This window comes from Prionailurus viverrinus, chromosome C1, assembly GCF_022837055.1.
Source record: "Prionailurus viverrinus isolate Anna chromosome C1, UM_Priviv_1.0, whole genome shotgun sequence".
In the NCBI taxonomy this organism is placed as follows: domain Eukaryota; kingdom Metazoa; phylum Chordata; class Mammalia; order Carnivora; family Felidae; genus Prionailurus; species Prionailurus viverrinus.
Window position 1 is genome coordinate 152,519,556 of NC_062568.1, and position 12,795 is coordinate 152,532,350.

A 12,795-nucleotide genomic window follows, 5' to 3' on the forward strand; every position below is an offset into this window, starting at 1 on the left:
TTGGTACTTTCTTATATTTTTCATCTCTTTGTTGAATGTGTTCACCCATTTTACCCTCCAGTTCAGTGAGCAATCTATCTTTCTAACCATTATTTTGATTTCTTCATCAGGTAAATTACTCATCTCTGTTTCATCATTTTCCCCCCTGGGGTTTAATATCATTCTTTTATTTGGAACACATTTCTGTTTCTTCATTTTGCTTGACTCTCTGTGTTGGTTTATATGCAGGAGATAAAACAAACACCTCAGTCTTAAAAAAGTGGCCTAATGTAGGAGGTGAAGCATATTGTTCAACTCTGCCCCAGCTCTTGGTTTTCTCTCACCCCTTTGTGCTTGTCTATGTAACCTATTATATTTTTAATAATCCTAGCAGTTGAGGATGTGCCAAACCTCTCAGTGTCCCATAGGGGAGAATCTCAGTGCTTAGATTCAGGCTGACTAGGGGCCAGACCCTCAGGCTGCAGCTTTTAATAGTATACTCTTGTGGGACTGGAAAGCATTAGCCCCACGAGTCACCAGACCCAGGCAATCTGGAGGTGTCCTTTGGGCAGGAGTTGCAAAACTAGGTGTCCACACAAGTGTATAAGCTCTTTTGTGGGAGATACTGGTGACTTGAAGCACGGCAGGCAGGGAGTGCTAAGATGGGATCCATTGTCTATGTTCCTTGAGAGCATAGTTTGGTAGGCCACTAGATGTGTGCCAAACCTGAAGCCTGCCCCAGAGGCCGAAGCTTCAGGACAAGAAAAGAAGTGTCTGTTCAAACCCTCTGCCCATTTTATTTAAATTCCAGTTAGTTAATATACAGTGTAATATTAGTTTCAGGTGTGCAATTTAGGGTTTCTAAACTTCCATACAACAACCAGTGCTCATCCCAAGAGGTGCACTCCTTAAGGCCCATCATGTACTTAGCCCATCCCTCTGCCTACCTCCCCTCTGATAACCATCAGCTTGTTTTCCATAGTTAAGAGTCTTTTTCTTGGTTTGCCTCTCCCTCCTTTTTCCCCTATGCCTGTTTGTTTTGTTTCTTAAATTCCACATATGAATGAAAGCATATGGTGTTTTGTCTTTCTCTGACTTATTTCGCTTGGCATAACACTCTCTGGCTCTATCCATGTTGTTGCAAATGGCAAGATTTCATTCTTTTCTATGGTTGAGTAATATTCCACTACACACACACACATCAGGTGATGGACACTTGGGCTATTTCCATAGTTTGGCTATTGTAGATAATGCTGCTATAAACATTGGGGTGCAGGGGCGCCTGGGTGGCGCAGTCGGTTAAGCGTCCGACTTCAGCCAGGTCACGATCTCGCGGCCCGTGAGATCGAGCCCCGCGTCAGGCTCTGGGTTGATGGCTCAGAGCCTGGAGCCTGTTTCCCATTCTGTGTCTCCCTCTCTCTGCCCCTCCCCCGTTCATGCTCTGTCTCTCTCTGTCCCAAAAATAAATAAACGTTGAAAAAAAAAATTTATAAAATAAAAAAAAAAAAAAAAAAAAAAAACCAAAAAAAAAACATTGGGGTGCATGTATCCCTTTGTGTTAGCATTTTTATTTTCTTTGGTAAATAACTAGTATGCAATTGCTGAATTGTAGGGTAGTTCTAATTTTACATTTTTGAGGAATCTCCATACTGTTTTTCAGATCTTTTATTTACATCTTTAACTTGACCCCAAATTGTGATCTACTAGACTACAGCCGAACTGGTAAGTTGAATGATGTGCCAAGTTTTGTTTGTTGTAGTTCATGTAGACAGCTCTGCTAAGGAAACAAGGACTGTTTCTTTCTCTGATGAGACTGATATTTTGCCCCTCATTTATAAAAAAAGTCAGAAATGTCTGTAAATATAAACAATTAAGAGTATGAACACTAGTAAGTTATATAGAGTTCAACACAAAAGTTGTGTTCTTCAACCTCAATAGAAATTGTCATTGTCTAAACAAAATTTTAGATGCTCAAAAGATTTAAAGTAAACTAGAAGCTAAGTTACTTCAGTTTTTTCTCTTGTACTAAATAAATTTTTAAACAAGGTACATTTCAAGTAAATTTACAAAGGTCTTGATTATTTAGTAAGAATAATTTAGTTCTTGATATAGGTGAAAACTTGTTTCACTTAGCTAAACAAAAAAGAAGGCATCTGAAATCCTTTAGACAATTCTGAGAAAATTAAAAACATTTTCTTTCCATCTTAATTCTGCTTGACTACATCAAAATGCCTAAACTATGGGCTTCTAAGCTACTCAAGTCCAAAGGACATCACTGTGTATATAAATGGCATCCCTGATTTTGTGTAGCAAACCAGTTTCTGGCTGTCTGTGACAATCATACATACATTTTGCATACGTTCTGATTTTGGCTCTATGCTGAATTTGGTAATATTAATATAAATACGGAAGTTGCTTAGCTTCAAAACATGAATAGATCATCACAGATTATAGGAATTAATTCTGGATTAATACTATCATTTTTTTTTTGTGATTTTCAGCATCACTTGGATATTTGAAACTTTACTTCAACTCAGCATATACTGATGCACACTTTAGTACTGTTTTGCTTAGTTTCTAGGATAAATGGCTGAGGTAGAAGATTAATACCAAATGTTGGATTTCTTTTCCCCATGCCTTCCTTGGTCATTGTTCATATTAAGTAATCAACAAGTTTATGGATTCTATTTAGTTACAAATAACAACCATCCTTCACAAATCTTGGAAATATATGAAATTTAAATCCTGTTACCTTATGAAATAAAAATGATATTAAGAGGAAATGTTCAACTTTTTACTTATATATGCATGGGACTATCACTTTGGTTGAGTCAGGGTACCCGTTCAGGAAACATGTGTGATACTGTACCCCAAACAATGCATCTCAAGGCAAGAGACAATATCAAATTCTTTCCAACAGATAACATTTCAAAGCAACTAGAATCCATACACTGTGCAGAATTATGATTAGAATAGTGACCACCAATTTGTCAGAAACCTCCCACTGACTTTGAATAGAAGCCACCTACCTTCTAGAGAGACACATGATTATACTACAGCACAAATACAACTTTGAAATTTTGCCAAATAGTAAAGAAACAGCATCAAAACTTACAGGACAGGTATCTGGTGTTGACGGTATTGAGGCAATCCAGATAGCATTGTGCTGATGACACTCTTAGGGTATACAGCTTTACCAATACCTTTGATAGCACAGAACATGGTACTGGGTAGAAGCACATGGATATTAATAACTTTTGGGTTGAAAAGTGTTTCAGAAGAGTTTGAAACTGAATGTAAAGTTTTAGAAAAGTCTTAACTATATGTCAATATGTCACTTTTTGTTCCTTTTATATGTATGTGTGAGAGGATTAAATAATAAAAATCTGTATTTAAGTGCATTTAAAAAGGATTTTCAATAAATAAATATAAAAACTCCAAGGAAAAAAGGAAGCATTGATTCACATTTTTCTTGGTAGTGTTTTCTCTTTAGTGGAACATAAAATAACAGTAATTTTTAATAACTGATGGTACTTTACATTAGGTAAAATACAGTATTAAACATTTAATCAATAACAGACATACAACATCCTCTGAAAGCTCTGCAAGTAAATCAGTAAATGCTAAAGAGTAGCTATCATGTATCTGTATTTCCTCCTTGGGAAGAACCTTAAAAGAAAATAAAACAAAACCCCAAACCAAAATGAAACACATAAAATAGCCTAATAATGGTGGCAGGCAAGCCACTTCTGGTTTACCAGTTATTTTCATATTGACATATTAATATATAAACAAAAGAAGCACAGACTAGTTCGGATTTCAGTTTATTCATGTTAAAACACAAAATTGACAAATCATTTCTCTAATTTTTATCAGACTTTGACATAAAGACATTTCACGTGCATGCTTATAGCAAAATAGCAGCATATAATTTGAGATTCCAGTCTATTTTTATTTTCTTGAAGCTGTCTATCATCAGTAAGTTTTCTCATTTTTTTATTTTTCTGCCTCCTTCCTGCTGCTTACCTTTCGGTCAATTATTGCTTCTCAGTATCATCACCAGTACAAGGACAAAAAGTAAGAAAAAGAAAGTAAAATCAGCCCATCTGGTAACTTAATAGTTCTATTAAAGGGGTTAAAAAGAGATTGCAAATAATGCCCCAAATAAACTTTTATGATTATCAATGAATCCCAATTATTCCTACGGTTTTCCACATACAGATATTTGAGTTTTGTGTATGTGTATGCTTTTGTATGGATGGAAATTTAGGAAAATTTTAAGATATAGAAACATATGTCCAAGTTTATAAGGTAAAATACCACATAAACACTTTTAGTTTCACTTTGGCAAGAGCAATAAATGAGATAGATTTTTATCATCAATTCCAGAGCTATCTCTATCTAATTACTTGTTAATTAAATAATCACAATATTGGAAGCATTGTTTTCATCTGAATTTGTAAGCTATGAATTTGTTTCCAAAAAAGTATTTCAATTCCTACAGTGTTCTTTGAAGACCCTATTGTATGTATACCATTTTTATCAGTTCATCAGAATAGGACTACTATGTTCTACTACTGTACTACTAGTATATGCTATAGTATACTACTATAGTAGTACTATGCCAATTAACACGTAGACCTGTACTGAAACCAAAGCCCAAAAAGAAGATGGAAAAAGGTATGTTTAGAAAATCATTTAAAACTTGTGTACTATATGAACACAACAATGCTCCACAAACTCGTTTTTATTAAAAGAAAATTAAAATAGTAATATCAAAAAAACCCTTTTCTGAACTTACAGCCTTGAAATATTCTTTCATCAAAAATGTTTGATTTTGTTATTAATATTATGCTATAGCAATTACGTTAATGTAATTTTCATTAATTTACTTCAGTAAAACAAACAAAAGCCTACAGAAAACTCTTCTATTTGCAATCTTGCTCTATCAAGAAAGGTAAGGTATATATAATATTTAAGATGCCTCTAAAACTGTTTTCTATTTAAAGTAATTTCTAGAAAAATTTGCTCCCTATAAGTTATCATGTCTTCTACGTCTTTGTAGATAAGCATTTCTTCAATGGACAACAGTTTATAGTTATTCAGGCTGAATGCTGATTTGTTCTGTACAGCATTTAACATTTTTAGGGATGTTGTAACTGAATCACTCAAAGAGGAACAAGCTGGGAAAATACGAGCATTCCACAAACTTAAACATGTCTTGTTTCCAGAGAACAGTTCCTCTGTAACTTTCAGATTCCAAATATTTAGGCATGACAGGAAACAGACTCCAAAGAATTGAAGTAACTTTATATCTGACAATGTTTTAACATTCCTTTTCAAGTTGTCTTGCACTCCAAAAGCCATAGTTGAATACTTTAAGTATCCATTCATCTTCAAGCTTAAGGAACACACAAAAGAATCTGCAGGCAGGACAGCTTCTGTTATGACAGAACAACCACTAACAATGCAGTTTTCCCCAACTGAAACATTAGGCCCCAATCTAGAATACTCCACAACTGAGCCAGTTGCCACAGAACATCCTGAATCCAGTATACTTTGAATGATACAGGATGTGTTACCAGAGCATTTTGGTGTTGTAGAAAAGATGCTAAAAGCTATGGACTGCAAGCCAAGTTCTGACTTCAAACTGCTATCTGAAGTAAAATGAAACAAGTATTCTTCAGTTGTTCCAATGTGATAGAATTTGGATTTATTAAGAACCACAACATTTAATGAGGTTCCTTTCAGAAGATGAAATATTCTCTGCCTGATGTCTGTCAACTCTGCCTCTTCTTTAGTGACATTTGATGTGTTTCTGGTGTACTCCACAGTTGCTCCAGGTCCCAAAGCCTGCAGAAAGTCTCCATAGGCATCAATTTCACAGTTCAATGTGCCTATTTTTTCATAAAAAGCAAGTAATTTTTTTGCTGTTTTATGATCCATGTAAAATAGGCTGTCCGTGTAGACATACTCAGACTCTAATTTAAGAGGGGTAGTGTCACCCCCAGCCATGTCCTGGTGAGAAAAATTTCCAGGTCTACACACAGCATTAAAGTGATGCATCTGTTCTATGCTGGGCTTATGAAGGAAACGATGGCAACACCTGTATTCAAGGTCTTTATATTCTAAATAATTAAAAGGTTCTAAGACAAATACTCCATGTGTGGTACCAACAGTCAAACTAGAAGGATGAGCTAAAGCTGTAAAGCCAGGTTTGTCAAATCTAATAATCTCACATTCTCCAACACTATAAAGTTCAATATCATCTGCACAAGTAACCAGAATCCCAGGTTTCATATGTGAGGGGAAATCAATGTACATGGCTAGTTTTAATTCCAACATCTGATAAATGGGGTTACCGAAAGGTAACGCAGTGAAAATTTTGCCCAGAGCACTTGCATTTGGAAGGCGTTGGCTGTAACCACCTATATAAAATTAAACAAAATAACTGTTTTAAAATGTTTACAAGACTGTAAGATTTTAAAAACCCAGGGGCATCAGTGACAACTCAAAATATCTCTAAAGATATTTAATGTATATAATGCATTACTGTAACTCAGAAAAGAATAGTAAATTCCAGGTTACAAATTCAAAGAACAATTCTCCTCAAGTGATTTGATATAACGCAATTTTAGATTAAGAAAGAATTCTATTATACTTCAGAGGCTGCGAATTGTTTTGAATCAACTGCACAACTAGTAAACAGGACCATGGGCTAAAACATGGTCTTATATCTACATTTCAAACAGTAAATTTCACGACATTTAAACTCCTACATTTGGTACGCACTTCATAGAGGGGAAAAAAGTCACAAAAAAACTAATATACCAATCCAAAATATAATTATTAAACTGTAATTACCAGATGCTGTGTCTTTCCTCAAATTATTACATCCACTCAAAGGAAATAAAGGTGCGTTTACTTAAAAGCATTTTAAAATGTATATTTGTTTTTCATTTGAACAGGCTTTTTCCCTCTAAAATGAGTCTTATGACTTCTTAATTCCTTGAAAAGCATGTTCTCTTAGGTACATTAAATAGCTTACATCATTTTTATGTAACTAATTATAATGAGAGGCAACATTACATAGTAGAGTAGACAAAAATAGGTTCAAACTCTGGTTCACCACTTTTTAATTGCTTATCGTTGGGTTTACTCCAAATCAGCAAATGAAGAGTAATACTTGCTTTATCTTCTTTTATGTAGAGCACTTGGCACAGAGTATGTTGTTCAGCAAATGAGAGTTAATGCTTTCCACTTTTTTCCTTTTCCAAAGATTAGCCAAAACTTAAGTTTAGAATTGTAAGAATTACCTCTTTCTAACTATGTATTTTGAGTGTCTAACTTAATTTTTATTAATTGGTAATCATATTGGTTCCAGAATAAAGCTATATATTTGAATTTTTCTACTTTTTTAGTTAGTCTTAAAATCAGAACGTGGATGCTTTACTTGGTATTATCTTTACAAAGAATCATTGTTCGTATATAAACTATAAGAAATGAAAAATGCCTTGGAAGTCATATAGATGAGTAGTTCTAAAATATCTGTTCCTGGACTGGTGCCAATCCATAATAAAGTTTTCATCAGCCCCCAGTAGAGAAGAGTGGAGGTTTTCATGTAACCAAGATTTTCATACAACTACATTTACTGAATTAAAAAAAAAAACAATCTTTATTCTGAGATTATTTATTTCCTATTTTTCTGCTTTATAATGTTTTCTTTTGTGTGTGACTCTTCCTCTTACATACTTTTTTGTCATCTCCATGTTTTGTCACCACTTTTTCTTTTATTTTTAAATTCTTTTAAGCATTAAAGACTTTTGCCACCAATAATCAGATAAAAATGCATGATAGAAGGTTTTGGTAAAGTCTGGAAATCACAGCGCTAAACCAGCCTCTCCCCTACAACAATTCCTTTTAAAGCATTACTGAGAAATGTTCATATTTTGATGAGTTCTATCTTCGGTAAATAATTTTCTATATACATTCCAAAAGATAAATTTGTCAAAAAACATTATGCTGCTTATAACTTTAAAATAATCAAGAAAAACATGAAATATTTATTTTCAAAGAAGAGTAACTTCAAAGACAAAAATTTAAAAAAAGGAAAGTATTTGCAAGGTAGAAAAAAGTCCCTAAGATATCAAAGGTAAAATGTAAATTGGAAAAAAGAAAATGTGTAACTTTACCAGAATGAATTAATAGGATGGTAAAAGAATTCCATTTATCTCCATACAACTTTTCCAAACATCGAAGGGCACAAAGTGTGGATCCTCCATTTCCTTAAAAATGAAAGTAAAACCACAACTTATTTCTTAGAAACCTGCTGAAAATTTGTTATTATGGTAAGGTTTGGTGTTATAACTTTGAGGATATGGCCTTTGGCTATAATTAAGTAGGCAGAGAGCAAAGGTAGAGGCAAAAGAATCAAGTTAAATACACATTTTACAGCATTTAAATAAATAAACAATTGGAAATGAAACCCAGAGATCAGCACTTGGTAATAAATGATGAGATTATAATCTTCTCTTGAAAACAGTAATTAAAACAAAGGAAAAATGATAAATTAGGCAATCTGAAACAGTGGAATACTCTAAGTATACACATTCATTTGGAGTTACAAACTGAAAAACCCATTAAAATAATTCCCCCCCACATGACATAACCAAAGATTTGAGTTAGATGTCCTTTCTAAAAAGTTTCTTAGAGGAGCACCTGGGTGGTTCAGTCGGTTGAGTGTCAGACTCTTGACCTTGGCTCAGGTCATAATGGCTCAGGACATGATCTCAAGGGTCCTGAGTCGAGCCCCACCCCAGGGGCTGCCCTGGTATCAGGGATCCTGCTTGGGATTCTGTCCCTCTCTCTCTCTGCCCCTCCCCTGCTCATGGTCTCTAAATAAATAAATAAACAAACAAACAAACAAACAAACTCAAAAAAAAAATTTTCTTAGAACCTGGTGTCCTAAAATACATCTTAAACATAACTACACTTACTAGTTACCTTGTGCAGGTTATTTAACATTCTGTGCCTCAGATTCCCATCTATAAAATGGGAATTATTAAAGTACTGACTGCACCATTGTGAGGATTAAAACACTGGTTAATTAGAACAATGCTGGTATTGGGGCGCCTGGGTGGCGCAGTCGGTTAAGCGTCCGACTTCAGCCAGGTCACGATCTCGCCGTCCGTGAGTTCGAGCCCCGCGTTGGGCTCTGGGCTGATGGCTCAGAGCCTGGAGCCTGTTTCCGATTCTGTGTCTCCCTCTCTCTCTGCCCCTCCCCCGTTCATGCTCTGTCTCTCTCTGTCCCAAAAATAAATAAACATTGAAAAAAAAAAATTAAAAAAAAAAAGAACAATGCTGGTATCAGATATAAATATCCCATATGGTACCAGGGGCTTTAGTTTTAAGTATCACATGGAAAATAGCCTCCAGAAAAATAGCACATATTTTCTTGCAATGAAGGTCAAAAGGCATAGCTGACTTAAACTGGGTTTTGAAAGTAGTATCTATATTAGGCCATTATATATATATATATATATATATATATATATATATATATATACACACACACACACACACACACACATATGTGTATACACATATATATGTGTGTGTGTATATATATATATGTGTGTGTGTGTATACATATAATATATATATATAAATATAAAATATATATAAAATATATATATATTATATATAATGGCCTAAGTATCATAGATACTACTTTCAAAACCCAGTTTAAGTCAGCTATGCCTTATGTGTATATACACACATATATGTGTGTATATATATATGTGTGTGTGTATATAGTGCTGATTTGCAACCTTCATGTAAATCTCTGAACTATGGAGTTAGGAGGGACCTTAAGAACCCTACTGATAAAGTCCAAAAGAATATTTAACATTAATTTAAAAATTTTATTAAAATAAATTTTGTTTTAATTTTATTAAAACAAATATTCTTTTCTTAATAACATTCTGCAAGTTTTTCATGGTAAGTCACAATGTGTAAACAGTTACTATGCCTTTTTCTTAAAAAATAGTAAATTTACATTAAATTTTTAAAGCCTGGAAAGACTATGGGTAGAAAGATATAGGGCTCATCAACTGTGAGCCATAGGAAAGCTTTTCTTCAGCAATCATTCTGTTCAGAACCTATGATATAAATCTGATTATATATAGCATACCTATTTTGGCTCCAGCAGGGTCAACAAAAACATGATATTGGACTCCAAGGGGTAACTCCTTTTTTTTCAGCTTTTCTGAGAGCTGTTGCTTATAAGCAAGTTCCTGTTTTTCATCAGCTGCTGTTATTGCAACAATGTCCCAGAATTCTCCAGCTGCCACAGGTTTGCCTGTGTGAAAAAGCAAGGAAATGAGTATCAGAAATCTCTAGCTATTACAAATTTGCGTATTAGAAAGAAAAATGAAAAACTATCTTCATACACTTAACTTCTTTTCAGAATTACGGAATAATTAGTGGCTAGCTAGTTTGATTCAAACTATTTCTACTGAAGATTGTTCACAAATTTTGCATTTTCCCCTTTTAGATTACTTGCTCCTTTCATGGTCTACAGTCCATTTATTTAAATATTCTGAAAGTTGCTATGTTTCTTGATTAAGAGAAGTATTCTTGCCTTGCTAAAATTACCTCAATTCTTAAATAAGAAGAGGAGACAAAAAGAATAAACGGGGGTGCTTAGATGGCTCAGTCAGCTATGCCTCGGATTCTTTATCTCGGCTCAGGTCATGATCTCAAGGTTCATGGGATCAACCCCCAGTCAGGCTGTATACTGTCAATGCGGGGCCTGCTTGGGATTCTCTCTCTCCCTCTCTTTCTGCCCCTCCCCTGCTCGTGCTCTCTTCCCCAAATAAATAAAACTTAAAAAAAAAATGAATAAATGAATCTCCAGCTGTGAAAAGCAATTTTCACATATTAGGACCACTTAGTGTTTGTTGGCGGAGTAAGATTCAACCCAAGGATCTATTCCTACAATGTTACTGTTTATAAATTCAGGTACTTTATTTTTTATTACCTGAAGATGAGCCATGCAAGTTTACAAAGGCTTTGAAGTATGACCTGAAATTCTGCATAACAGAAAAGTTCCCAAGTCCCTGATGCCCTCATTTAAAAACAGGCTAAACTGACGCTCTTTGTTGGTAAAAAAAAAAGATGAATAAAGATTTTAATTAGTTAACAGTTTTTGTCAGCCAGAATCTATTATTCCTAAATATCTTATTATTTATATTTTTAATGCAGAAACTTCACCAAAAATGACTAATTTTATTAGATAGTTGTATAAGGAATGACAAATAGCACAGTCTTTAAAAAATTTTATTTGATACAAATTTCCCCTTTTAAATTTTGACCCATAATTCTTCCATGTCCTGATTTTTACTCAGTATGCATTCATAGCATGTAACAAATTGGTGAAGTAGGCAAGGGGATTGGAGAAAGCTAAAATAATATTTGTAATGGTCAAATACTGAGCTTTAGACAGTTTAGATTTATCCAAAGTAACTTTTGTTAATAGGCTAACCAAATGTGTAACTTGGATTGACAGCCTCACTAGTCAGAATACTTTTCTTTCTTCTCCTTTGTTTTCATATATACATGTTACTAAGAATAAGGTAAAAAAAAAAATAAAGTAACAACATGACGCAAAGAAAGGGCAGTGACAGAAGAATAAAAAAATCAAGCGGAGTTGGAGCAGACCGGAAGTGATAGTCCAGCAAATTTCCCGGCACGTAAAGTTCCCTCCCTGTCCACTGCCGGGGAAAGCTGGGGTTCCCCCTTTGCTACCTCTCAGTTCTGAAAACCTCTGCAATTTTCGCTGGGTGGCTTCTCGCAGAGCTACGCCTAAGAGCGCGTTTGCAGCAGCCATAGCAAAACTTTCCCCGAGACCAGCTGAAGCCTTCCAGGTATCCTCCGGCTGGCGCAGCACGCATGCGCCTCAGGATGTAACCCGTTCCTGGGTCCGGTTTGCCTCTGTTCCGCCCCTTACGTGCGTCACTCACGTAACCACGCCCCCAGAGCGGTGGCCTGCCGGGAGAAAATCCTGGGGGTCAGAGTGCAGAGCCTTGCCGTGTTTCTCTAGCAACGGTCTCTGGAGCAGATGGCCACCTAGTGATTTGTCGGACTGTGCCGGGTCTGGGCCTCTTGTTCCCAACTCATAAGGCTTTGCAGCCCTGTTGACCCGGTGAGTTATTCGGGTTGAGTGATAAAATTGCTAGAACTGACCCGCTGAGAAGACAAAAGTACAACCTAGCTTCCAGCTTTCCCTCGAAAGGTGGTTCGTCCTTTCAACTCGTGATTTGTTTCAGATTTGTTTTAGCCGGGAGCAGTTCCCAAAGACGTCTTTATAGTTAATTCCTCCCTCAGGGTTGCTATCTGAAACAATCTGCACCAAATCCAGATCCAGATGTACAGTCTCAACATTCAAGATCTATATTCTCTTAAGGAACCTTAGGTTGGTGGCTTCTTTGCCCTTGTGTTTCTTAGTAAGTGAGCCTCTCCACCCCTCTCAGTTTTGAGTTCACTTCATAGGCTTTTGTCCATTGTATAAAATTCAGTCTGCCACAGGTCTCTTAACATTCGTGGTTTTGGTTGCTTCAGCTGTCATTCTGTTGTATATGCGGATTGATCAAGAACTTTAAATAACATTACTGGGAATAAGTCAGACTTATTAGATGCATTTTGGTAGATACCTATAAGTATTTCTTTTGTAAAGCACAAGTTTATAATGAGTTTTACAGATGAACCTATTCATGCTTACATACAACAATTTTAAGAAACAGAGAGGCTAATAGT

At 35.3% G+C, this 12,795-nt stretch overlaps 2 protein-coding genes across 3 annotated transcripts in view; one reads left to right on the top strand and one right to left on the bottom strand.

Moving 5' to 3' along the window:
• Window positions 1-3,783: 3,783 nt before the first annotated feature.
• FPGT (fucose-1-phosphate guanylyltransferase) lies at window positions 3,784-11,928 on the bottom strand. Of its 2 annotated transcripts, none has more exons than XM_047872979.1 (4): window positions 11,788-11,928; window positions 10,172-10,339; window positions 8,172-8,264; window positions 3,784-6,407 (listed from the first exon to the last, which is right to left on the bottom strand). In XM_047872979.1, exons 1-4 carry the CDS (start codon window positions 11,867-11,869, stop codon window positions 4,966-4,968), a joined length of 1,785 nt encoding a protein of 594 aa, XP_047728935.1. In that variant the 5' UTR covers window positions 11,870-11,928; the 3' UTR covers window positions 3,784-4,965. The 2 variants fall into 2 exon arrangements, with proteins under 2 accessions (XP_047728935.1, XP_047728936.1); XM_047872980.1 differs by having other exon boundaries at window positions 5,424-5,590.
• Window positions 11,929-12,241: 313 nt separating this feature from the next.
• Window positions 12,242-12,795, top strand: part of LRRIQ3 (leucine rich repeats and IQ motif containing 3) — a 230,072-nt gene continuing 229,518 nt past the window's right edge. The window contains 1 exon segment of the mRNA XM_047868719.1: window positions 12,242-12,454. The gene's annotated coding sequence lies outside the window, so the exon portion shown is untranslated.

What these genes read in the sequence shown, in the direction of transcription:
- FPGT (XM_047872979.1), bottom strand. Translation starts at nt 11,869, where the DNA reads ATGGCTGCTGCAAACGCGCTCTTAGGCGTAGCTCTGCGAGAAGCCACC. An exon ending in GAGGTTTTCAGAACTGAGAG is followed by an intron (nt 10,340 to 11,787) that starts GTAGCAAAGGGG and finishes TTTTTCACACAG; the next exon opens with GCAAACCTGTGGCAGCTGGA. An exon ending in CATCCTATTAATTCATTCTG is followed by an intron (nt 6,408 to 8,171) that starts GTAAAGTTACAC and finishes AATTTTATATAG; the next exon opens with GTGGTTACAGCCAACGCCTT.